At 43.2% G+C, this 26,268-nt stretch overlaps 1 protein-coding gene across 9 annotated transcripts in view; it reads right to left on the reverse strand.

Annotated features, from left to right (window-relative positions):
• The window catches only part of ZNF618 (zinc finger protein 618), a 156,854-nt gene that overhangs the window by 15,400 nt on the left and 115,186 nt on the right, over positions 1–26,268 (reverse strand). The window contains exons 5-13 of one of the 9 annotated variants that reach the window (XM_031954628.1): positions 26,203–26,241; positions 23,644–23,733; positions 22,777–22,812; positions 22,587–22,664; positions 21,448–21,537; positions 10,654–10,905; positions 6,948–7,031; positions 5,513–5,557; positions 2,659–2,736 (exon numbers count right to left, since the gene is read on the reverse strand). In XM_031954628.1, the coding sequence (XP_031810488.1) occupies positions 2,659–2,736; positions 5,513–5,557; positions 6,948–7,031; positions 10,654–10,905; positions 21,448–21,537; positions 22,587–22,664; positions 22,777–22,812; positions 23,644–23,733; positions 26,203–26,241 (792 nt within the window). The remainder of the gene's footprint in view (positions 1–2,658; positions 2,737–5,512; positions 5,558–6,947; positions 7,032–10,653; positions 10,906–21,447; positions 21,538–22,586; positions 22,665–22,776; positions 22,813–23,643; positions 23,734–26,202; positions 26,242–26,268) is intronic. The other 8 variants (XM_031954629.1, XM_031954630.1, XM_031954631.1 and 5 more) reach the window with 8 other exon arrangements.

Consider the following 26,268-nt stretch of genomic DNA (forward strand, 5'->3'; position numbering starts at 1 on the left):
TGATCCAAGAGTAACTTTCTAACAATCCATCATCTACCAGTCAGAGGGCAGAGGCAGCTGGGTGGCACAGTGGACAGAGCACTAGTTCTGGAACCAGGAGCATTTGAGTTCAAAACTGACCTCAGATACTTGATACTTATTAGCTGTGTGATCCTGGGCAACTCATTTAACCCCAACTGCCACCCCCACATCCCCCAAATCAAGAAGGCAGCAGGCTGAGTTTGTTGGGGGCAGAAGGGAACCTGTCCCAGTAGACTGATAGAGAAAATAGCCACAGGTCAGGGTATGTGACCTTTTTCAAAGAGCTAGTTTAAGATTACCTTTCACCTTTCTCACTTCTCTCTCTCTACCCTGACCCCTCACTTTTCTCAAAGACTCAGTCTCCCTGTTTCACTCAGGCAGGAAGTACGGTAATCATTCAAAGATCCAACACCATGAGTGGCTGGCACAGAAGCACTTGATCTGTTCTGTTTTACCTTTTTTACGCAGCCTAGTGGCCTCCACCTCCTAGAAGCTCATTATAGTGAAGTTGATGCAATATGAAAACTTGATAAGTTTTGACCCTGCTGCAGTTCAGAACTCCTGAATGCAATCAAACCAACAGCCTCAGTTTCCCCTGGTAGTAGGAATTAGATCTCCGTGCTTTACACTCAGCAGCATAATGATGGTTTATAAGATAACATGGAAGGCAGAGGAGAATGGGGCAAGAAGGTTATTCTTGTGTCCAGTCTCTAATATAAGACAAGAAGTGATGAATGGTTAAAAAAGTCCTCACTAAGAGTAAAAGAAAACAGCGACAACCAGTCTGCAATGGGTAAAATAAATATCATAGGTTGCCGACCCCTCCTATCCAAGGTTATGGCATCTGGCTCTTCTGAAGACAGGAGAATAGAATCTTAATTTGTCCCGGGCTAGGGGAAGGTGACCACTCAGAAGATTTAAAGACCTACATTGTTGCCTGAGATGACACTGTTGGAGGAAGTAGGGATCTATCTCATAGGGCCATTCAGCTAATGAAATGAAGATAGTTACTATTCTTAGGATGAATAAGCTGGAGAGAGTTCTAATTTAATATGCTCCCAACAAGTTCCACTCTTGCCTTTGCACCTTTCTCAGCAGAGTGAACTTAATTAGACGAGTTAAGTCCCCTGGGGGTATAAAGCTGATACTCTTGCCAGAATACAGAATGATCTCTAACCTTCCCAGGAGGAACAAAAGGGTGGAATTACTGGAGCCTCTGAAACCTATGGCACAGGAAACTGTTCGGGCCACTTGCCCAGGGCCACCATTAGCAATCCAAGTGTAATGTAATTACTACCAGTACTGATTAACTTCATAAGCAGGCACCAAGAGATATAAGGCAGGAATCCCTACTGAAAAAAAAAATGCCCACCCACTCCGCTGCCTGATATTTCACTCTCAAAACTATACTCCTCTAGATGTTAAAGATATTTCAGTCTCCATGGGTGCCTACTAAAATAAAAGAGTAGCATCATCACTCATTGCCCAGAGTGCGGGGAGGCTGTGGGGGTTGTAGGAGGAAACGGCCAGATGATAAGCTGATAAGCCTGCTGAAAACAGGGTCTTGGCCACGAAGGATGGAATAGAGAGGCAGAGGCAAAACAAAAAGATGTCTAAGAATGAGAAGTCACTAGTCCCTCTGCTATGGGTCAGACTTCAATTGATATACTCTGTTCAGGTGTGAGCACACAGTGTAGAAGGACAGTGATAAACTGTAGAGGAGAACAATGGGAATGGTCAGGGCCCTGAGTCTGTCACATGAGGTACAGCAGAAGGAAATGGGGTGTTTAGTCTGAAGAAGAAAAGATTCAGGAGAAAACTGAGAGTGGTCATCAATTCTGAAGAATCTAACTTTCAGGAGAAAACCAGGAACAATGATTAGAAGCAAACTCAGACTTGCTGTTAGGAAGAACTTCCTTTCAGTCTGACTAGCCACCTAGAAGTAAAATGAGCTAGAAAGCTGGTGGCTTCTCCCTCCTTGGACACCTTTAAACAAAGACTACAAGACTCTTTATCAAGTTATGCTCTAGGAGACATTTTATGGTTAAACTAGATGGATGCTAAGGTTTCTTCCAACTCTAAATTCTGGGATTCATTGATTTAACAATTTGGTCATAGATCAAACTTAAGTGTTAGAGATAGGTTGTCTGGTGCTGTAGCCAGACCCAGGGCTTTGAAGCCAGAATTCAACCCTGACTCAGTTAGACAAGCTCTAATGACAATCCAACTTACTGGAATAGTTTTTTTTAGTACTTTCACATATGTGATGATGGCTGCCTTGTGAAGTTGGGCGAGCTAGTATTATTATCCCCATCTTAGAGATGGGTAAACTGAGGTCTAGAGGGCTCTAAAATGCCCAGATCATATAGGAAGTGACTGGGAGAACCAGAACCAGAACCTTTATCTTCTAATTCCTGGACCTGTGCTCTGTCTGCTGTACTGGATTTGAATAAAACTCTCATTTGGCTATGGGGAGAGTGCCTGATGTGTGTGGGCCTCCCCTCCCCCCCACAGGACAGGCTACCTCACAGGTAAATGCTGGCTGCCTTCGGGGGCAACACAGACCCTGGGTCCTTGGCCTTGGCTCTCCTTGCCAGAGGAACTTGGCTCTCGGCCACCTACCCGCCCAGGGCTTACCTGCATGGGACTGCATGTGCTCCAGGAGATTGTTATAAAACTGGAACTGGATCCCACAAGCGCCGCAGGTGTAAGGTTCTGTTTGGGAAAAACCATTTCAACCTGGTTACAATCAGCACGAGGCTGCGCGGTGCATATGTTCATGCTGCTGTCTGCCGGCTGGCTTCCCTCAGAGCCCTGCACCTCCACCTGCCTAGAGCATGTCCATCAGACACCTGCCCTGCTGCCTGTCCTGCAGCTGTGTGCTTATGGCCTTCCAGATTTCTCCAGAAGAGAAGACCGACTTCCTGGGACATTCTGCTTTTGTATCTATAGCTCTTCTCCAATTCTGTATTTTTAAGGAGGGAACTGACAGATTCTCTTAGGCTATTTCCTTTTGACCTAAAAGTGATATATTTGGGCAGGTTAAATGGCACCACAGGGAGATTTTAAAATAATAATAATTATCAAGCTCAGAGAGTGACTGAGGCCTTTGTTTACATTTCTGAAAGGAAGTGATGGAAGAACAGAAAATAAAGGAGACCTGAGAAACCCTTCCTAAGCTGTGGGATATGTGAAGGCAGGGCTGCTCACCAACCAGAGAAATCAGAGTGCCGTGGACTCCTAAGCTCTGGCTCTTCGTGGCAAGTGGCGCAGAGGCCCAAGGAGCCATGGGCCCAAGCCCTGGGAAGTCTACCAGTTCAGGACTGTCGACAGAACTATCGAGCTTCTTTCAGGGACTAACTAAAGGGCAGATGGGACTGCAGCTCGGGGGAAAGACAGGACATCTGGTTAACCTTTCACTGAGAGAAGTCACTGGATATCTTGGTGGCTTGCAAGATGTGCACCCTTACAGACACGCCATATATTGTCCACCTACAATATGCTATCCCATCCTGACCCCATCTCTCTTTTCTTGCGTTCCCCAACTCTGTCCTTCCAGGCCCAGTCAGAATGCCACCTGAGGATCACAGACTTAGAGGTGTGACCTCAGAGCTCAGATGAAGAAACTGAGGGGAGGGAAAGGGCTAGCCCGATTACACAGGGGATGGGATTGGAACCCAGGACCCTTTTCACTGTAACAGGCTGTTTCTCTTTCTTCTGAGCATCCCTGGAAGGGATTATTTCTCACGCTTGCTTCCACTTGCCCATCTCCTGCAGTGTATCCTGCAGAGGCTGGTATTCTATCTTGGTATCACATCAAGCACCTCTTCCTCTATGGGGCCTCCCTGACTACCACCACCCAACCTCCACTGATGTCCCCATGAAATGAGTCTGAATGTAATGGGTTTGCACTTGTGTGTGTCATTTTCCCAGAGAAGGCCTCCTTGAGGATGGGCTTTTTTCCTCATATGCAGGACAGCGCCTGGCTCACAGCAGCTATTTAATTAATTCTTGCTGATTGTCTTATCTTGCTCCTACCGCTATGTGAGAATTCTGATGGCACAGATTGTGTCTTATTTATCTTCCACACAACAGCAAGCCTGGGACCTTTCATAGAGCGGCCAGATGTTGGATAAAGTAACTCTCACACCTAGGTTTGGGGCAGAAGACATATGCTCCCTCCTGGATCCATTCTGCCCACCCTTTAAGTCCTAAGACTGGGAGATGCTGAAGAGGAAAAGGAGAAGAGATGGAGAAAGGAAGAAAAGGAAGGAAAGGGCATGATGGGAATGTCTAGACAATGAAATCAGTAATGGAAGAGATGTCCAAGCAATTCCATTTGATAACCAAGGGCATTATTCGTAGGAGAATAAATTCACCAATCTCATTCTTGACCAGAAGCCCACCAATCAATTTGGAAACAAAAGGCATGAAAAGTGAGGGGGTAGCAACAAAACTCAGGGTTAAGACTGACAAGTGATTACTTCCCTAAATTATGCCTTCCATCCCTGGCAGATAATAATCATTTAAGAGTCAAGGCCTGGTTTTTCCTACTCTTTGCAGAAACTGTTCTCTCTCCTGCTCTTTTAAAGCCAGTTGAATGTTGCTCAATCCTCCCTCAAAAAGGGTGGAGCAAAAGCCTTCCTGTTTGAGATCCAGGCATAGTATGCCCTTCAAGTCACCTCTCAGTCCCAGCCTAAAGAAACCCCCCAAATCCCCTCAAGAAAAAAAATAGCCAGACTAAGAGGCAAAGAGGAAAAGCAAATTCCTTTTCTCCTCATTACAGTCTGCCTTGTACTATGTTATCTGTGCACATGTTAAATTCCCCTCCCAGTGGAAAATAACCTTCTTGAGGATAAAGGGTAGGTCTTTGTTCATCATTCAGTACCCAGAGAAGTGCCTAGCACATAGCAGGTACTTAATAAGCACTAGGAGAATTATAGATAGGAGTAAGGTAAGGGAAAGAAGACAGATGGGAAGGGAGAGGGGGAGAGACGAGAAGTGTGGGTGGGGAGAGAAAGATGGACAAAAGGGAGAAGTCAGACCCCGAACTGCAGATTTCAGAGGTACAAAGGAAGTAAGAACCAAGTGAAGAACTGTCTACCAGACACAATTCTAGATATACAATGAAGTGTTTCTTTAATAGATAACCAGCTTACTTGTAAATCACCACTGCCAGACAGGCAACTTGGGGAAAGTCAACATCTCCCATAATACCAGGCCCTTCCACAATCCAGCCCAACTATCCCAGCCACTGCAGTCCAAGCAAGTGCCTCCAAATGACCCAGATGCCAGGCTCAGAGTATGGGAAACTAGGTCATATTTTTCAAGAGCTCCTAACCCAAGCTACAGATGCTTAGATAATGCCCATACCATACCTCCTCCCCACAACCTTCCCTAGGCTTCCCAGGCACCCCAAGAGAGACATCACAACTGAGAGGCTGGTATCAACCAAAAGAGCTTGGGCACCATCCCGATGCCCATCACTTACTCTGCAAGAGCGGGAATGGGTTGGAAATCAGGGGGCTTGCAGCTTCTGCAAATAAGAAACAGATTTAGTGGAGACAGGCTCCAAAAGGCTTTTTTGTGCATGAAGATGCAGCCCATCCCACAATGAATTCCCCTACCTCTCCAACCTAACCTCCCACTGGTCCCCACTATGCATCTCTGTTGCAGCCAGTTATTCTTACAGTCTCCTAAACCTACCCACCCTTCAAGGATAAGCTCAAGCTCCATGTCCCTCTATAAAGATTTTCCTAGCTACTCCAGCCCATAGAAAGCTCTCCTTTTCTAGGATTGTGAAACTTTTACTGTCTGTATCCCACAAGTCCCGTCTTAAGAATATCTGTTTCATATTACTCTTGAACTGACTTCTAAATGGGCAGAGACAAACTGCACCTCCCTAGTATCCCACATTGTGGGACTCTTCTTATCCAAACAGATAGAAAGAGAAAGAGAAGATGTGGGACAGTAGAAAAAGTACAGGGCTCTGAGTCAGAAAAACTGAGGGCACAAGTCTGGGCTCTGCCACAAACTAGTGACCTTCAACAAGGTCTTTGTTTGTTCATCACTAAATAGGAGAAAATATACCCTACCCTACTTCCCTGAATGAAACCTAGGGGACCCCAGATGTGAAAAGACTTCAAAAAGATAAGACAGTGTGAAATGTAGTCTCCATTTTAAAACATTTTAGAAATTATTTTATGGTTAAGGCTCAAGTGCTATGGGTCAGGGCTTGTGGTTCCCATTAGGGAGATCTAAACCTATTATTTTCTTGGTATTTAAAACTCCTAATAAAGAAACTTCTTCTGCCATGAAAGCCAGAACTGTTCTATAAAGTATCATAGAGAATTCCCCGGGAATGCCAAGAATTTATGTGACTCATACAGGATCCCACGGTCTGTGTGTCTATGTGTATGTGTGTGAGAAAGGGAGAAACAGAGAGGAGGCACAGGCGCATGAAGCTTCGTCTGGCTGACTCTGGGGCCAGCTTTATCTCTCCCACCCCACTCTTCCCTCTTACAGGGACTATTACAAGCAATATTACCCCTGGGTCTGTGTGGATAAGGCCTGACTTCACCAGCTTACTTCAAGGCTAACCTAAAGGGAAGAAGCAGGGTTATTTTTCCCATCACTGTGTCGGGATGAGTTTCTCTCAGTGCACTGGGGCAGATGGGCAGCTTTTTTAATGTGACTGGATTCACAAGTTTCCCTTGGAAATGTAGAGAAGCAATAGGAGTGCATCTAAGGAACCTGCTGGGTATATTGGGGATAAATATGCTCTACTGTGGGTCTATTCACTGCAAGTTGACCCAGGATCTGAAGCTACATGAGGGTTTGGGGAAAACCATGGTAGTCCTTATGGGGTAATGGTAAAGCAGGAAGGTCAATGGGAAAAGCTCTCTCTACCTGGGGCTTATACTCACCACTTGAATTCTGAGAACTGCTATTCGTTTCTTCAAAGTTGTTTTGTGCTTTGCTCTCGACTCTCCTACTGAAGGCGCTTTCTGCTGGGTAGGGAATAGAGAGATAAAAAAAAGAATAGAGAGATAAAAAAAGAAAGGTTTAGAATAGAGAGATAAAAAAAGAAAGATAAAAGAAAAGAAAAAAAGAAAGAGGGGAGGGAGGGAGGAAGAGAGAGAGAAGAGAGAGAAAGTGATTGGTCATCACTAGTCTTTAAAGGAAGATGATTACAGGAAGGGAAACAGGTCCTTGTATCCCCTAAAACCCAATAGTGGCAACAAAGCCTTGGAATATGGACAGAGAATGGGAAGAGAATGTGATCAGTTAAATTACATCTGGTCCATAGAATAGTCCTTTAGCACTGTCTCGGCAAGATGCCAGCTGATTAGCAAAAATTCTGTGGCACAACATTTCCATCTTGCGCCCATCTTCCAGTTGGCCAGGTCTCAGTGGTAGTAATAGCTCAGCCATGGAGGCCCAAGTATGGGATTCTGGATCTTGAGGAAGATTTGGAACCAAAAAGACTAGGTTCAAATCTTCTGCTAATACAGAAGTGAGGGAACTTTAGCAAATCACTTATCTCCTCTGGCTCCCTCTTTTCTCATCTGTAAAATGAGGGGTTATCTCTTTCTGGTCTAGATGCATGATTCAATGATATGAAAGTAGATGATATAGAAAGAACACTGGGCTACAGGTGATAAAACCTCAGTGTCTCATCTTAACATTGCCATTCAGTAACAGGGTGAACTGGGAAAAATAACTCACTCAACCTCTCAGTGCCAATCTCAAACTTCCCAGTTTCCCCACATGTAAAATAAGAAAAAAAAATCACCTGCCCTACTCAAATTGAAAATCTTGATCTTTTAAAGTGCAAAACACTTCTAAAAAATGGCAACTTACTACACAATAGAAATCATCATCTAACACACATGACACATTTGATATATGAAGGAGGCTGGAATTCTTCCAGGGCCATACTGAGAGAGGCTCTGAGAAGGTCTAGGTTTTCTGGTTCTCAATCCAGGATACTTTCCTGGGATCACTCATCTCATCTTTGAAGGGACATTCTAAAGAGGAATCTGGCTCCAGTTGGAAAAATTTTAAAGGAGGCAATAGAAAAAGGAGGAAGGAATGAGAAAGAAGGGACAACTGGCTAGTGGGTCAACTAACTATTTCAGCACAGGGTTCTAAACTTGACAAAACTTCTCAAGGATTCTAAGTTGAAAGGGCTTGAATCACTGAAAGAAAGGAGGAAATACTGTATTCCAAGTAGCAATAGAGTTACTTGTTCCATCAGTTTAAGGTCTTCTATTAGTTACCCTATGGAAACAAAGGGAATCTTTCTCTTGAACAAGGTGGGGAGCTGGAAAGAGAAGTATCCTATAGGATTTATTTAACACTCAGTTGTCAGGGAACTTAGACAACATTTCTCAATTCCTGTCCCAATCCAACTCCCCACTAGTTGTGAAAACATAGTGCAGCCCATTCTGCTGTGGATAATCAGAACAGAACCAAAGAACCTCCATGTCCGACCCCTTTGTGTTACAGATGAGAAAGTAACAGAGGCAGTCAAGTGGTGCAGTGGATAAAGTATTGAACTTAAACTCAGAAGATTTGATACTTATTAACTATGTGATACTTATCTCAGATACTTATTAACTATGTGATCCCTTTACAAGTCATTTCACCTATGTCTGCCTCAGTTTCTTCAACTCTAAAATTAGAATAACAGCACCTACCTTCCAGAGTTATGGTAAGGATCAAATGAAAGAATATTTTTAAAGCATTTAACATTGTGCACATAATAAATAATATGTTCATAATTGTTTATAAGTGTTTCTTCCTACCTTCCTCCCCATCAGCCCCCTTCATCTTAGAGTTGAGGAAATACACAGACTACAACAATCAAGATTTCCATCAAAGCATCCAGAATTTTCATTTCAAGATAACCTGCCACACCTCCCTTCCCCTCCATAGTTCATTTTGCAGTGGGAATCAGAAATCCTCCTTTCTAAAAGTACTGTCCACAAAGGTCTTCAGACTATATAACTTAGAGTATAGTGGAGGAAAGGATATAGTGGGACTTTCCATAAAATTGTTGGGAAGGAAGGTGAAGTAAAAATTCAATGAGGGTTAGGGGACCCACTCTCTATTATAACTTCTAGGAAGCCAAAATCAGCTATAATCATTCCTTCCATGGGGATGGGACGGAGAAGTACCTGAATCAACTGGAGGGGATACACAAACACAAAAGAAAAAGTCGACGGCAAATTCTGATTCAATGAATATCCTGTTCTTACTGCCTCATTAAAGGAGTGAAGCTAGAGTGATTATGGAGGTAAAGAATAAAATTGGCTCTAAAATAAAAAAAAAAGATGGTTATATAAGGAAGCCATAACAATGATGCTGATCAAAAGGTTAGAAATCACCTGTAATTTCATTCAGACCAAATAAAGTCAAGAAAGAGAGAGTTAAATAAAACATCAACTAATTAAACACATATCCATGATTTACAAAGTCCTCTGAACCCAGACTGGCTGTTAAATGAACTGTTCACCTTTTAGATCAAGTATCTGGATTTTCTTTTTAAGGACTCAGTCATCTTCAATTCATTCCATGAGAAAGCTGACAGTGCATACAACTCAATCCACCTTGATTGGTCATGTCTTAGTTTACCATCAAGCTCACTCTACTGACCCACCTAAAACAAAAGTTTCCTTTTTCAAAGATAATGACAGTATTTCTGGAAAACATATTCAGTTTCATAGAGATCCTCATTTAGAGAAATAGTAAATCATAAGATTTCCAATATCAGGCCCCATGATAAGAAATGTATTCTTTAAGCCATATTTATACAGTGCCGGCACATAGTAGGAGACTGATAAATGCGTGCTGAATGAATGAATTTATATAATTAACTTGACTGAACTAATACCCATTAGTAATGGTCAAATTAGTAGAGACTTTCTCTATTCAGAATTCTGTTTATAACAGCCATTTATGCCAGTTTTTGTGAAAATGTAACACAACAGCCACTGTGTTTTCACAACTGCCAGGAGCCCAGAATAATTACTAGCCTAATGGTTTATTAAACTGCCGTTCTCATTAAAGCTTCTGAACACATCAAAAGGATGTTTTTCTAAAAAATAACCTTGGGAATCAAAGTGTAAACACAAGCACATTTTATCACTTTGCTACTTATCAAGAACTGTTTGGATGGTCTATTAGCCCCTAATGAGGGCTGGAACCATCAGTTAAAAAAGCAAATCATTATGTTGAAAACTTGACATGTCAGCACAAGGACTTTCTCCCAACTGGCTGATCTTTCATCAACTTTTATCAAACACAATAAACAATAATTTTCACTACTTAGTCCAAATGTTTCCCATTAGGTCAGGAACCAGATTTTAAATCAGATTTACTGCCACCCTTATAGTTAGTCTTGCCTTATCAAGGATTTTCCTCAAGAAATAGATATGTGTGGGGGCTGCTGGTCTCTTTATTGACAGTTCACATTTCTGGAGGCTTCACTTCCATGTCTTTTTGCTATGTGTAGCAATGGGATTCACTCTAAGACTGGGATACATACAAAGAAAGGCAGGGATCACTTCAGAGGTGGAAAGCCCACCCAACAGTTAAGAAAGTTGAGGGCACAAAAGCCATCGGTACCTGTGGTTGCCTTGCTTCCTGGGGATCCGGAATTTGGAGCGCGGAACATCTGGTTTTGGGAGGCTGGAGGGGCACCCGAGGAGGTGCGTTGTAGAAGGGTGGAGCACCGGACTATGGAAGCTGGTGTTTTTTTGCCCGACTGGCTCGCCTGTGTCTTCACTGCCATGAAGAGTGGAGATCGAGAGAACTCTGGATGTGAACACTCAGAACTAGTGTCCGGCTCGTCAGACGGCTCCCACCCAGCGGAGGTACCTGGCAGGATCGGGTCCTCAATGTCGGCTTGCCCGAGGCTCTCCTGTGGGCTGTGCCGCCATCTTGGATTGGCAGCCTCTTATGACCCTGGCCTCCCCCACCAACAAACCTCCCCAAAAAGGCAAGGAGCTGGGAATAACTTCACCAAATTCTGCCCTCTCTCCTCATTTCTTGAAAAATGACATGGATCCCTCCCTCATACCCCCTTCTCTAGGGAAACCTGAGTTACTCAGAATCATCAGACCATGCCATGATAGACTTTAGCCAAGCAATTACTTTGGGGCTGCAGGAAAAGGGAGGATAGAACCACTGTAAATGAGGACTGATCCCCACAATAGAGATGCAAGGAATGAGAAAGATTTCCTAGTCAGCATGCTTAAAAACCTACAACTATTTCCCCATCACTAAGTTCAAATAAAAAGATACAAGGTTATGATAAGAATGGATAATGTTGGTTCTTGATTTTTAGCATATAAGCTTTATTTTTAGCAGGAGGCACAATTTTTGAAAAGTAGAACCAGTGAGATTTGAATGACAATTCTCATAAATCCAGAGCACTTTCTGATTTTCAAAAATCTCTGCAGCATCTAGAGTCCATCCATTTCCAGGAATTCTTAATATTTTGTTGTAACATGATGCTGGGCAACCAGGACTTAATATCTACACAAAACATTAATCATCAAAAAGTCTCCTGCATTCCTGGCCTGGGGCTAAGGCATCTACTCTTGACATGTGGCCACCTCTGGATGGATTCTTTGTACCTAGTAGTGTCAAAGGAAGAGAAAGAGCATGTCCCACATAGTCTTTCATGGAAAAGACCCATCACAAGGACCATTTCCTAACCCAACTACGACCGGAATATTAGAGTTCATATTCAACAAATCAATTCAATAGCATTTATTAAGAACTTATTATGTATAGGGGTGCTGGAAAAAAAACAAAAGAAGAACATAATAGGCCCTACCATAATAGAAGGTAACATTCTATGGGATAGATATGTAAGAGTGTTTTACTGATATAATCCCAAATAACTAGATAATTTTGCTGTGTTATTTTCTTAAGCTATTATATTATTAGGCTATTCAGATACTGTATTCATTTTTGGGCATTTCTGTGAAAAACAAACCTGGTAGGGAGGTGGAAGGGGGTGGAATGGAGTAGGAGGTGGTTTTCATTTATTCTAGGACTCAATATTCCTCCTTTTGACAAGACAGTTACTCTAATTACAAGAAATTCATGTATCTAACACTTCTGGCAATACCATAGATATCCCTGATTGGACATACTTGGTATCTATGAGGAATTAAAACTCAAATATTTCCTATCTCAGTTTACCTATGAAACAATCTGTGTGGTTCATATTTTTTTTCTATACACAACAATGGCTGAGTTTAGTGGTGGCAAGATGGTAAACAATTTTTCATAGCATTAATCCAAGACATTTACTTCATCTACCATACCTGAGGTCACAAAATCTTCCAGGTACCTTACTCAGCTCCAATATCATCCCTCTAGTGTCAACAAACTATTAGTCTCTTTCTCTTTTTTTCTTTTCCATGATAGTTTTATATACCTGAGGAGGTAGATGACTAATAGCTGTCTATTCCCTTCAGGTACTATCAGTAAGCAGTTTGTAAGGTAGGCTTCACTACCTTAATTTTGAGGAATCTCCAGTTCTCATGCCTTCCAAAAGTAGACTTTGGCTCAATGAATGTCAGGGCTAGACCATAATCTGGTTCAAATCACCAATTTTGTAAATCAAATCAAGGTCCAGAAAGAAGTAATGTGACCTAAAGTCAGCCTATGATAATCTGGAGAACAAGAGTTAAGCAAGCTACGTCTTTACTGAGATGAAGCTAGAGAAGGTTAAACTCCATTTGCTCTCATTTTTCATTATCTATTTTGACATGATTGTGTACATGGTATAAGATGTTGATCTAAACCTAATTTTTGCCCAACTGCTTTCCAGTTTTCCCAACATTTCTCATTAAATGAGGAGTTCTAACTCAAGTAATTTATGTTCTATTTATCTTTCAAAACAGATTCATTCCTGCCTTTCAGCAACTCTAGCCCATATCCATGGGAAATGTGCTTTTCAAAGGGAGAGGGAGCTGGCACAAAAGAATAAATGAGAAAAGGATGACGAACTCTAGAAGAAAGAAGTAGAATTACTTATAATCAGCTTAAATGGTATCTGAAAGTATTTAGTAACATTCACGAAAGACGATGTACATGCAAACATGCTCACATCCAAATAATTGCAAAATAAATATGATGGTTAACTCTACAAATTTAACTTTACTAAGTTTGAAAAACCAAAAGTTAGCATTTTGGAAGTAGCAATATTAATTTACTCAGTCCTGGGAAGCGTATGAGAATACAATATTTACTAACATCATATCATACTCCATAAACTTTCAAAATTATTTTACACCTTTCCCTTTACTGAATCCTCACGACTATCCTGTAAAGCAGACAGGGCAAAAATTATTATCTCTACTGTACAGATTAAGAAACTAGGCCCAAATGAGTTATTGTATATTATTGTGACAGAATAGTATTGTGCTATAAAAAAAGATAAGCAGGATGGTTTCCAAAAAATCTGATTAGATTTACATGATCTGATGCAAAGTGAAGTAAACAGAACCAGAACATTGCACATTGTAACATAAATATTGTAAGGATGACCAATTGTGAAAGATTTAACTACTCTAATCAAGACAATGATCCAAGACAATCCCAAAGGACTCTTGATGAAAAATGCTATCCACCTCTAGAAGAGAGAAAGAGAACTGATAAACTGCCAGGTTAACTACAAACTGAAGAATACTATTCTCATTTTATTTGTATCATTTTAATTTGTTTGTGTTTTCTTTTGCAACTTGATTATTGTGGAAATATTAAGAGAAGAGGGAAGGAAAGAATTAAAAAACCTTTTAAATGATGTTTAATATTTTCTACACATGATTGAGAAATATCTAACAAAATAAATAAAAATATTAATGTTTAAAAAGTAAACTAAACCCAAGATGGTAACATGAATTATTTAAAGTCCATAGAACTAGTCAATAAAAGATTCAGCATGATGACTCAGTTCTTCCCATTTCTACTTCAATTTTGTTACCTGAATTAATCTGTTTTTAAAAATTCCTTATATGTCTACTGATATGTCACATACCAACTAATCCTAAATCTAACCTTGTTTGTAGCTCTAAGCCAACAAAATATAAGCTTCTGTTTAGAAAGAGTTAATTTGTACCAAGGAATCCTGCCATCTTCTAGTTAGCCTTCTTGCCTTTTCTTCTATATTCTTCCAAATTTGTCTAGGTCTTATGGAACAGGGTCTTTAGTCAAACTTTTGGGTTAAATACCACTTGATAAAGTTATCTCTTGCAGTCACTTTCTCTATCCACAATGATAGCTGGGTTTTGTGATGAAAAGATGGAAGCCCCTAACAATTATTCAATGCCAAGCCACCTACTTCCTTTCCTTCACCTGGTAATCTCAACTCTTTTCAAGTGCCTTAGAAGAAATATATTTAGCCCCAATTTCCTTTTTCTAGACTAGGATTCTTAACCTGAGGTCTCTGGATAAATTTCAGGGTATCTACAAATTTGGAAGAACATTACATCTTTATCTTCATCAACCAGTAGCTGAAATTTTCCGTTTCCTATAATGATGAATGTAGGCATGTACCTAGGTAAGTTCACTAGATTGCCAAATGGGTCCATGACATAAAACATTTTTAAAAAAAACATGCTCTAGCCAACCTTAGAAACAATGGAGAAATCACTAATATCACATATGTTTCTTTCTAGGAGACTACCCCCAAACCCCAATAAAATGAGAATTTTCTATGCTGAAACACCATCAAGAAAAGCTGCTATTAATTTGGAACTATGCTCAAAAAGTTATTAAACTGTGCATACCCTTTGATCTAGCAGTGTTACTACTGGGCTTATATCCCAAAGAGACCATAAAGAAGGGAAAGGGACCTTTATGTGCAAGAATGTTTGTGGCAGCCCTCTTTGTAGTGGCCAGAAACTGGAAACTGAGTGGATACCCATCAGTTGGAGAATGGCTGAATAAATTGCAGTATATGAATATTATGGAATATTATTGTTCGATAAGAAATGAGCAGCAGGATGACTTCAGAAAGGCCTGGAGAGACTTACATGAACTGATGCTGAGTGAAATGAGCAGGACCAGGAGATCATTATATAGTTCAACAACAATACTATATGATGATCAATTCTGATGGACGTGGCCATCTCCAGCAATGAGATCAACCAAATCAGTTCCAACAGAACAGCAATGAATTGAACCAGCTACACCCAGCAAAAGAACTCTGGGAGATGACATGAGCCACTCAGAATTCCCAATCCCTCTATTTTTGTCTGCCTGCATTTTTGATTTCCTTCACAGGCTAATTGTACAATATTTCAGAGTCCAATTCTTTTTGTACAGCAAAATAACTGTTAGGACATATATACTTATATTGTATTTAATTTATACTTTAACATATTGGTCAACCTGCCATCGGGGGGAGGGAATGGGGGGAAGGAGGGGAAAAATTGGAACAAAAGGTTTGGCCAATTGTCAATGCTGTAAAATTACCCATGCATATAACTTGTAAATAAGAAGCTATAAAAAAGCTGCTATTTTCCATCCTGTTATCAGGAGAGTTCGCTTGGTTCTAGATGAAGTCTCTTGTATTGATGCAACAATGTATCTGGGTATTCTGCCATCTACGTCTTTATCTGGTTTTCCAGACAGGCAGAAACCCAAAGCACATTTCTGGGCATCTCAAAAATACATGTGCTATTTCTCATGCTCCTCTATGGAAAATATGACATCAAAAACTCATAGCATTTAGTTCTGGAAGATACCTTTTAGTTTAATCCATACTAGAAAAAGAATCACCATCATAACATATATGACAGGTAGTTATCTGGGCTCCACTCCCTCCAATGAGGGACCTCATGAAGCATTTCATTCTACTTCTGGACAGCTCCCATAGTTAGTAAATGTTCTCTGTAATAAAGCCTTAACATGCTTCTTTGCAACTTTTACTGGCTATTCCTTATTCTACCTTCTAGCCCAAACAGTCAAAATAAATCTTTTCACAAACTTCAAATACTTAAAGATAAGTTTGTGAAAAGATTTATATTATATTTATATTTTATACAGGTTCAGTCCCTGCCTTTAAAGGGTTCACATTCTAAGGAGCAAGATAATGTGTATATATACATCTTATATACAAAATAAACACAAGGTAATTTTTTATGAGGAGGAGCACATGTAGACGGAGATCCTTGAACTGAGTTTTGATAAAAATTAAGGATTCTAAGATTGAGAGGTAGAAAGGGATGCAGTCTATTCCCTGGGCTAAATATCCCAGTCCTTCCTCCTTAAAACTAAGAGGGGAGAGAAGATGGTGGCTAGATGAATGGATGAAAGGGGCTAGAAGGAAAGTAGAAATTCTTGGTAGTCTGTCCTATGGGGAGTTGATCTATAGAAAGCAGAATTAGAAGCTATGATAAAAAAAATTGTTAGACTTGTTATCGTTGAGTTATTTCAATCAAGTCCAACTCTTGTGTCTCCATTTGGGGTTTTCTTGGCAAGAATACTGTGGTGATTTGCCATTTTCTTTTTAAGCTCATTTTATAGATGAAGAAACTGAATAAATAGGGTTGAGTGACTTGCCCAGGAAGCTAAGAAAACTAAGAAGAATCTGAGCCTGGATTTGAGCTCACAAAATGGAGTCTTCTAGACTCTAGGCCCAATATTCTATCCATTATACCACCTAGTTGCTCACAGAGATCATCCTACCTGATTCCTAAAGTTGGGAGATTTTGTGATCTGGTATTAGCCCTGGAGAACTGAGCCTCAAAGACGGGATCATTTCACTCCTTTCATAATAGTTTTTGGAAAACCTAGATCAGACACCAGGCTTTCCCCCTGAGAGTTCTCAGGATTTCAGAGAAGGAGGATCACAATTAAGCTTCACTATATAGCTAGGAAAGCTAGATTGAGTAAGAAAAATTAGATTTCTGAAAACAATAGGCTGCAACATTCTGAGAGTGTGGTGTTTGATGAGGGATGTGGCCTATTACAGGTGGTCAAGTAAGCCTCTCCATCAGGCCTAGAAAGTGGTTCAGTCCAAGCCAATGGAGATAGAGGAAAAAGTTGGAACTCTAATCTAGATGAGGCTGGAAAAGCAGCAAATGGGAGTAAAAGGGAAGGAACTGATCAAGAGGTGTCTCCAAATGTCCAGGAGAAGACACATGGTTGTGACCTAGTAGAAAAGGAGGAAAGAAGAATAGGAAAGATGAATTAAGAAATGCTGTAACACCTAGACTAGGCCCCAATCTGTTCACTAGAATCCTAGAATCTCAGAGCTAGAAGGACCTTGGAGACCATATAGTCTAACTCATTTAATGTTACAGATGAAGAAGTGGGGCCCAGGAGAGAGGAAGTGATTTGCCCAAATATACACAGTGAATTGTTTGAGACACTGATGAAGATCCTCAGGCTGATTAGGGTTCTGCAAAGACACAGGGATAAAGCTGTGAGAAGGTGGATATTACCAGAAACTGCTGAGTAAAGTTGGAAAGGAGTGAGGTGAGGCCTGGAGTGAATGGGAAAGACAGAAGGCAGCTCTTCCAAGAAATAAAGACAAGGCACATTCTTAGTTGGTTAACAACTTTATTAAGTGACATAATTAAAAATTAATTGAGTGTAAACACATTCTGGACATCCTATCCCCAGGCCCTTAGCAGATGTTCCTGACTGCTCCATTAGGGACCATGCAGGAGAGGCCCAAACGTGCCAGTTCCCAGCGTCCAGAGTTACTGGGCAAGTGGGGAGAGGGCACGTGCACTGGTTTACAGAAAATCCCAGGATATATATTCTTCCAAGAGAATCTGGCTTGTCTGAGGAAAGAGGACAGGGATGTCCCCTGTGACAGGGATGGAAATCAGCTGACAAAGAGGAACCTAGAAAAGTCAGTCTCTTGTGAAAGCCAAATCTTTTATTCCCAATCACCAAACAACAAAGTGATAGACTTGGACAGTCACCTCTCCTCACCCCAAGTTTGCCCAAGAAAAATTTCTCAAGAAGCTACATCATCTAGCTACCGGCCAAAGCCTAGATTTAAGGACCCTTGGCTTCTTATCATGTAGTGGACACTGACAGACGCTTTCTTCCCAGTGAGCACTGACACACAAAGGCCCTCTTCCTGCTAAACATAAGCAGATGTCATCTGCTTAGGAGACAGTGTCAGGTGAAAATGACAACCTATCTGGCAGGTACTGAGAAATCTCTCCTTCCCAGCAGTCACTGACATATAGATGCCTACTGGCTGGGGAGTGCTGCCATGCAAGATACTCTGTCTAGTAGACATGGGATTTGAAACTGATAGATGCCCTCTGTCTGGCGGGTACTGAAAAGATATGGGTAGCCACAGATGCTTACTCACTGGTAGGAACTGACACACAGATGCCCTCTGTCCAGCAGATATCAGCAGATACCCTTCTTCCTCATGGGAACTGATGCTAATAAATACCTTCTGTCTGATGGGAACGAGTAGATCCCTTCTTTGCAGTAAGCACCGATACACAGATTCCTATTTCCTAGTGAGTAATGATACATAAACCTCTGTCCAGTAGATACTGATATACCCAGGTGCTCCCTGCCCAGCACACAGACAGAAACCTTCGGTACAATGGCAGAAACCCTCTGCCCAGGGCGTCCTGACACATGCCTGAATGAGCACTGGTACCTTTACAGATACACACAAAGAAGCTATCTCACTGGACCATCTTACCAGTGGCCCCTTTCATTTCTGCCATCCACAGGCTTCTCTCTGCTATCCACTCCTCTGAAGTACAACCTGAGTGGGAGGCTTTTGCTCTTCTTCTCTTGGAAAAGTCAAACTGACCTACTGCAATGGATATAGCCTGCATATTTCCCTCATGACATGAATACAGCAGAAGGGACTGACTATCATAGGAGTGGGGGATCACAAGATCCTAAGAGTTAGATCCTAAGACTTAAAATCATCCTCTGGTCCAATTTCCTCCTTTCACAGATGAAGTCATGGTTTAAGAAAGCCAAGTGTCTTGCCCAATGATACATAGAGAGTAATCTGGGAATTCAATAGAAGTCCTCCATGCAAACCCAGTCTTCTTTCTACTAAATCCTCTGCTTCATCTAGCTCCCTCTCCAGAGGCTTCTGGGCTTTCAATCCCATGGCCCTTAACTTTGTGTGGACTGTATTTGTTCTCTTCTTAAAGTCTCCCAGATGTGGCTCCCCTGAAACTCCCACCTCACTATGGAAAAGATTTTGATCTGAAGGCTGCAGTTAGGAATTCTTGGGGAAGCTGTCCCCACCTTTCCCCAGGCTTAGTCTGGACAACTCATTGCCATGGAAGACAGAGAAACTGGTTACCATCGCCACCTTTAGATGATATTTCTTGGCCCCAGCCTCATGTCATCCGTGTTCCATGTATCATGGCAGTCCAGAAAACAACACTTCAAGAAGGTGAAGTTTCTTTTGTGGGCACCCTTTGCCCTTTTCATACCTAGGAATCATGGTGAACATGTTCAGTCTTCCTTCCTTCTCTCAACTTTGTCAATTGTCATAAGATAAAGTCTACCCTGGGAAAGGAGAAGAGGTCACCATTGTCCCTTTTAATCCACACCCCCGTCTTCAATACCACTATGCAGTAGTACTCATATGGGGGTCTAGAGCTAGCACATGTATAGAAGGGAAAGAGATGGGGCAACAAGAGGGTCAATCTCCCCAGAGTCCTATAAAGAAACGCCAAGAATGCTCCTACCCAACAATCTCTGTGTAAGAGACGATACATCCGAAATGCCCAAGACAAGTGGAAACTTTTGTTACATTTACAAGGCACAAAAGCCCAATGGGATCTAAAGCCCCCTGTCTACCAAACACAGGTCTTTGGACTCTGTGAGTGGCCCTGATAGCCCAAAATGGCAGAAGGACATGGTATCAGGTGGAGAGACAAAGCCTTAATGCAGGATGCTTGAATTAGTCCATGCCCAAGAGCTCCAGAGTAGAAGGTCACAATCAAAACTCACCCCTCTGAAGAGAAGAGAGGGGCTTTGCAAGCCCAATGGCCCTAGCTGGGTTAATGTGACAAGGTTACTACAGGGATCAGACACTCTTATCCATCCAACACAGGCCAGAGAGAAGAAAAGAGAATCTCAATTCCATCTAGAGATTTGGAAAAAGTCTCAAGGCCAACTATTCCAATCCTCTTTTTTACATACGTGAAAACAGGTACAGAAGAAAGTGATTTATCCAAGGATAGGGAACAAACAAGTAGCTGAGAGGGGACACAAGCATCAGGCTCCAGCTTGCCCATCAATGTATTTTCTACTACAATGCGCTGTCCCCTTACTCCATTCACTGAGTACAACCAATGGATAAGTTTCCAGAATCCTGGAACTAAAAGGATTTGGGATATCAGGATGGCGCAGCATCAGTCCAGTTTCAGATCCTATTTCAGATAATAGCAATCGATTAACCTCTCAGGACCTCAGTTTCCTCAACTATAAGACAGACTCAGCAGTCTCTAATGCTCCTTTCAGTTCTATATTGATAATTCTAATTCTGAACAGGAGCTTAGACTTCTATCGGGAAGAAAGGAGAAAGAAGAAAGAGAAAAAAGGCTTTATCCTGCAAAAGGCACCCCACAAACCCAGCTGGAAAGCCAAGTCCCCTCCCTCACCTGGCCCAGCAATGATCACCTGTCTGGGGGCCCAGAGAGAATTCTCACCTAGGGGCATAAGGCTGGACCACATTACCCTAAAGCACTTTCAGTCCTGAGATCTTCATGATCCCCTGCTAGAAGCTGCCTGGGCTCTCATCCCAGGAGACTTCCTAGGCAGCTCAGAGCACAGCCCGAGGCTTTTGGAATTAAGGGGTCCTGGTTACATTCATTGCTCCATGTTGTAACTTAGTTGAGCAGCCAAGAGAAGATGCACCCCGCCCCAGAGCAAGTCAGGCCTAAGGATGAGGTCATTCCTCCTCCCTCCCCAGTGGTCCAAGCTCTCCTTCCCAGAGATCCTCCACCTACCCAGGCTCCCCAGACAAAGGGGTCCTATCTATCACAGGACCACAGACTTAGAAGCACAAGAGACCTCAGAAAGCATCTAGCCCATTTTACAGATGAGAAAACTGAAGACTGCCCAGGGATTTACCCAATACACCCATGTACTTAAATATCAGGTCCGACTTATAACCCAGGGCTTCCCCCCACAGAACCAGGCCACTGGCGCTCCAGGGTCGGACTTTAGGCAGCTAACAATTCTGTGGTGGAAATTGCCAGCTATGACAATGTCCTGCCACCAGGTGGCTCCATGTCACATGCACCATTAGGAGGAGAGGATGCAGCTTTGTGCACTTCAGCCGCAGCAGGACCCGGGCTCCTGCCCCCTCCCCTCCAGGACCACGACACCGATCCCCTGCCCCCTGGCTGTCCCCTCCTGCCATCCCTAGCAGATACTCACTGATGGGGGCGTGAAGGGCCACGTGCTCCTGGTAAGGGGTGTAGTACTTGTACTGCTTGCCACAAAATTCACAGGTGTAGTTACCAGTTTCTGTGGGAAAGAATAGAAATGGGTTGGCAGAGGAATCGCCTTTTCACCATCGACTCCCTCCTCCAGGAGAATCTGGAAGTCCAGGTCGGATTGTCTCTACTCTAGCCATCATGCCCACTGCTCCTGCCTTCCCCCTGCTCCCAGAGCCTAGGGATGCCAGGCTCGGATGCAGATTTCGTTTTATTTGCCTCAGAGCCAGCCTCCATACCATGTGCAAGAGACTTCCTTTCTTTTGTTCTTCCTTCCTTTCTTCCTCCCTTCCTTACTTCCCAAGCTTGTAGTTAGTGACATCTCAAAATTTCAAAAAATCTTTCCTTCCTTCCTCCTTCCCTTCCTCACCTTTTTCCCCTTCTTTTCTTCTCCTCCTTCCTTCTTTTCCTTTCCTCCCTCCTTCTCTTCTTTCTTCCTTTCTCCCTTCCTCCTTTTTTCTTCTCCTTTCCTCCCTCCTTTTCTTCTTCCTTCCTTCCTTTTCTTCCTTTCTCCACTCTTCCTTTCTTCCTTCTTTCCTTCCTTCCTTTTTCCTTTATTCTTTTTTTATTCCTTTCTTCCTTCCTCTTTCCTTCATTCTTTCCTTTCTTCTCCCCTTCCTCCCTTCTTCCTTTTATTCCTTCCTAACTTTCTTTCTTTCCTTCCTTCTTCTTTCTTTTCTCCCCCCTTCCTTCTTTCCTTTTTTTCTTCCTTCCTTCTTCACTCCCTCCTTCCCTTTTTCTTTCTTCCCTACCTCCACCCCTTCATTTTTATCTTCTTATTACATGAAGATGAAAGACAAAGAAAACATTCCAGGGCAAAATGTGATAAAAACATCAAAGTCCAAAGGATTTCAGGCACTGACTGGTGCCTTATGTTAGAAAGATGATTAACAAAATGAGCAGCAGGATCAGGCTTTAACATCAGCTACTGAACACCATCTACCTGCCTTGATCCCTTTGTCCTCCCCATCTCTTTTTTAAGAGTTAGTAAGCCACTTTTTGCAGAATCCCCTTTGAATGACTGGCCATGTCCACAGGGACCCCTCCCCCAAGCCCTTGAACCCTCCCAGGTGAGCATACTTGGCCCAATTTTCTGGAATGGCTCTGGAGGCTCCTCCTTTACTTCATCTGTAGCCACGACAGATTGCTCAAAAGGGTCTGCAGGAGAACAAATGTCATTTAGCTTCCCAAGGATGCCACTCTGTGCGAGGGCCAGGACCCTGGTCATGGGAGAGGGGAGGAACAAGGGAAGAAGAGGCCAACGACTTACCTGCCCGGTTTTCTGGGGCTCCTTCGACACTAAACACTGAGCCCGGGTAGGAGGTGGCGGCAGTAGCAGAGGGAAGGAAGGAAGCAAATGAGTGCTAGTATTTCACCCCAGGGAAAGGGCTCTGATTCTCTCAGGGGGCACCTCATCCCAGGGACCTGAACCACCACCACCAACCTGCCCTGGGGAACCTCACTGCTCTTGGAACAATCAGCTTCCTAAACAGAGGCCAAGAAACCTAAAACGGGGAAGGTGGGGCAGTGGGACCTATCTCAGCAGAAGCTAAGGACAGGGGGGAGACATGGCTGGGTATGAGGATGTCCTCACCCCAACCCAGTCAGGCGCAGACCTTGCTTCCTCATGGAGATATCTCCTTGAGATCACCCTGCATCCTACAGGAATCACCCTCATGTTCCCCTTGTATGTGCCCAGCAGTCCAAGTCTATTGCTTGGCACCCCACAGACACATAACAAATGTATTATTTAATTTATTTGTGGTCACTACTCAAGAGAAAGAGGGTCTTTTTTATCTTCATTTGTGTCTTGGCCTGGAGCCAGGACTGTGTTTCCAGTCCAGAGCTCAACAACTGTCATGGGCAGGGGAAGAGAGAGACAGATGGTTTAAAGAAATAACCAATGAGCCATTGAGAGGAAGAAAAGATAAAGGAGAGAGAAGGGAGACAGAAATGAGGAGAGATGATGACAAGAAGAAAGGGATGAGGAAAGAGTCTTATGAACCAATTCTTCTAGCAGGATGCAGAGGACAGAGACTGGGAGTAGCCCATGGCTCCTCTATGGGTCATCCTGAATCCTTCCTGTTCAATCTCATAATCCCAAGGAAGGCCCTAAAGTAGGAGTTGTCCCACTCACCATCCACAGCATGGAGGTCTCGGTGCTCTTGAAAACAGCTATAGTATTTATATTTCTTCCCACAGATATCACACGTGTACCTAAAGTTGTCTGTGGGAGCAGTGGAGAGAAAACAGGAAATGTGAAAATCTTCTGGGCAGTTGTGGGATGAGAGCAGCAGGCTGGCTGAGGGGCTAGGGTTAGTGTCGGTCAGTCTGAGAGGTCACAGGGCCTTTAGTCATGGCTCAGCATCCCATTTCTATTTTAACTCGACACCACCGTCCTATACCATGCCCATCTATGAATTAGGGGTGCCCCGAAAAATGTCCTCAGGCCTTTCTGCCACCTGGCAAGGCTCAAATGCTCCCTGCAGAGGGCTACGGGATATCTGCTGACCTTTACCTATCCTCTCCTTCCGCCACTGATAAATGAAAAAGCACTTCAGTCTGGCAGAATTTACTAAGCTATTTTGGTTTCAAGCTGAAAACTGTAAGCCCAGAGAGCTGCTCTTACAAACTTCAGTCTGTGCGGAGAGCACGACTCACAGGCAACAAGGAGCAAAAAGTACCAGACGGAGGTCTAATAAATCAGAGGCAGTGAGGTGGCAGCAGATGCAGTGCTGGGCCTGAAGCCAGAACACCTGAATTTAGATCTGGCCTTGGACATTTGTTAGCTGTGTAATCATTTCACCTTTGTTTGACTCAGCTCCCCCATCTGTAAAATGGGGATAGCAAAAGCACCTATCTCATGGCATTGTGGTGAGAATTAAACAAAATCACCAGCAGGATGCCTTACACTCACATGTCCACTTCTTTCACAGGGAACAGCCAGTAACCACCAACTCAAACACGGGCAAGCCACTTGCCTGCCACCCACCACAAAGGCCACGGGTGACCGGGTGGTTTTCTCTGCAGGAAGAACGTCTGCCTCTTAATTAATTGAGCTTGGGAACAGAGAGTGCATTATTCATGTGCACATTACAGTTACAGCCTCATGCTTTAAGTGCTTAAGCAAACACTTAGGGAAAGAGACTAATTGTCCTACATGTGGGGAGCTGGCAGTCCCGTTCCTGATTGATATTCTGAGCTTGGCAGGCAATGGCTAGGGACAACCCGCCAAGGGGATGGACAGTAGGATGGGCTTCTGAAGATGCAAGCCAAAGTTCACAAGAAATGCATCAGTGACAGCCTTAAATTCTAGTCCTGATACTGCTCAAACTAGATCTAAGACCCTGGGCAAACCACTTCCTTCAGCTTATCTCCAGGCACCCCTAGGATTATTCTAGGCCTTTTTATCAATCCAGAAGTTAAGCCTCTTTTTATGGACTTCTTCTCCAGATCAGAAAAGGAGCTCCTCTATTTGTAATATTCAGTGCTTAGCAAAGTACTTGCCACATATGTAACACTTTTTTGGTTTGTTCTTGGTTTTCTGAGGCAATCAGGGTGAAGTGATCTGCCCAGGAACTCAGGTCCTCCTGATTCTACCACCTGTGAGCCATCCACTGGGCCACCCTGCTGCCCCTGCTTAACACTTAACAAGCCCACCCTCCTTCCTTCCCTCTCTTCCTCTATCTTTCTCTGTGTCCCTAACATGCCTCTGTGTCTCTCTGTGTCTGTCTGTCTCTTTCTGTCTTCTTGTCTCTGTCTCTGTCTCTGTCTCTCTCTCTCTCTGTGTCTCTATGTTTCGCTCTTTCTCCCTTATTTATTCATTCCTGATCTTTAAGATCTCCAATTCTAATATTTCTGGGTTCTACTGTATGACTAACTCACTCCATGACAGGCCACTGGATCAGCTGGACAGTCAAGGTGACTGGGCAGGAAGCTAGTAGCAGTTGCCCAGCCCCACATACTCTACTTGAGTGGAGGCAGATTCTGAGAAAGAGGACAATAAACATGGGGAGAAAGAATGAGTAACACCGAGCTGAGGGAGGAAAGAGCAATCGAGGAGGTAAAAATATCCCTGGCCACAAAGACCACAGCAACTAGCGAGTCTTTCCACACAAAGGAAGCCAAGAGGCATACAAACCAGGCCATTGAGGGGAGGGCTGGAAAGGCAACAGGGACCCAAAATAGCAAAGGAAGGAAAGATTAAATGGGGAAATTCTTTAAATACACTCAGGCAAATCAACGGCCCAGGAAAAGAAGGGAGCTATTGAAAGCTGGGAGGACAACTGCAGGCTGAGGAGGACAGCGGAAGGTGCCCTCGCGGGGCTTCAGGAGGACTGGCTGCAGGCTTTCCTGTGACTTAGAGCTGGGGATATCACACAGTCCAACCCTCTCATTTTACAAAAGGGGGAAACAGAAGTTCAGAGAGGGAGTCACTTTTTCAAGGTCATGGAAATGCCAGTTCTCAGTCTCCCTCACCCCGAATCCAGGGCACTACCAAAGGGAAGGCTGGTCAGGATCCTCCCAGGGCTGCTGCTCTTATCCCTTATATAGCTGCTTTCTCCAGACAAGCTGGCCCAGATCCTGACACACACCCTTCCACAGCTGAGTCCAAAACATCAGCCTTCCCTAAGTTCCCTGACTCAGCCTCCCCCTGTCCTTCCCTTCTTCCCCATGAAATCTGCAAGATACTTACTGCCCTGGGATGCTCCTTCACCTGAGGCTGCTTCAGTGTCTGTAAGAGAAGGTGGGACAGGCTCAT

This window comes from Sarcophilus harrisii, chromosome 2, assembly GCF_902635505.1.
Source record: "Sarcophilus harrisii chromosome 2, mSarHar1.11, whole genome shotgun sequence".
Lineage (NCBI taxonomy): Eukaryota > Metazoa > Chordata > Mammalia > Dasyuromorphia > Dasyuridae > Sarcophilus > Sarcophilus harrisii.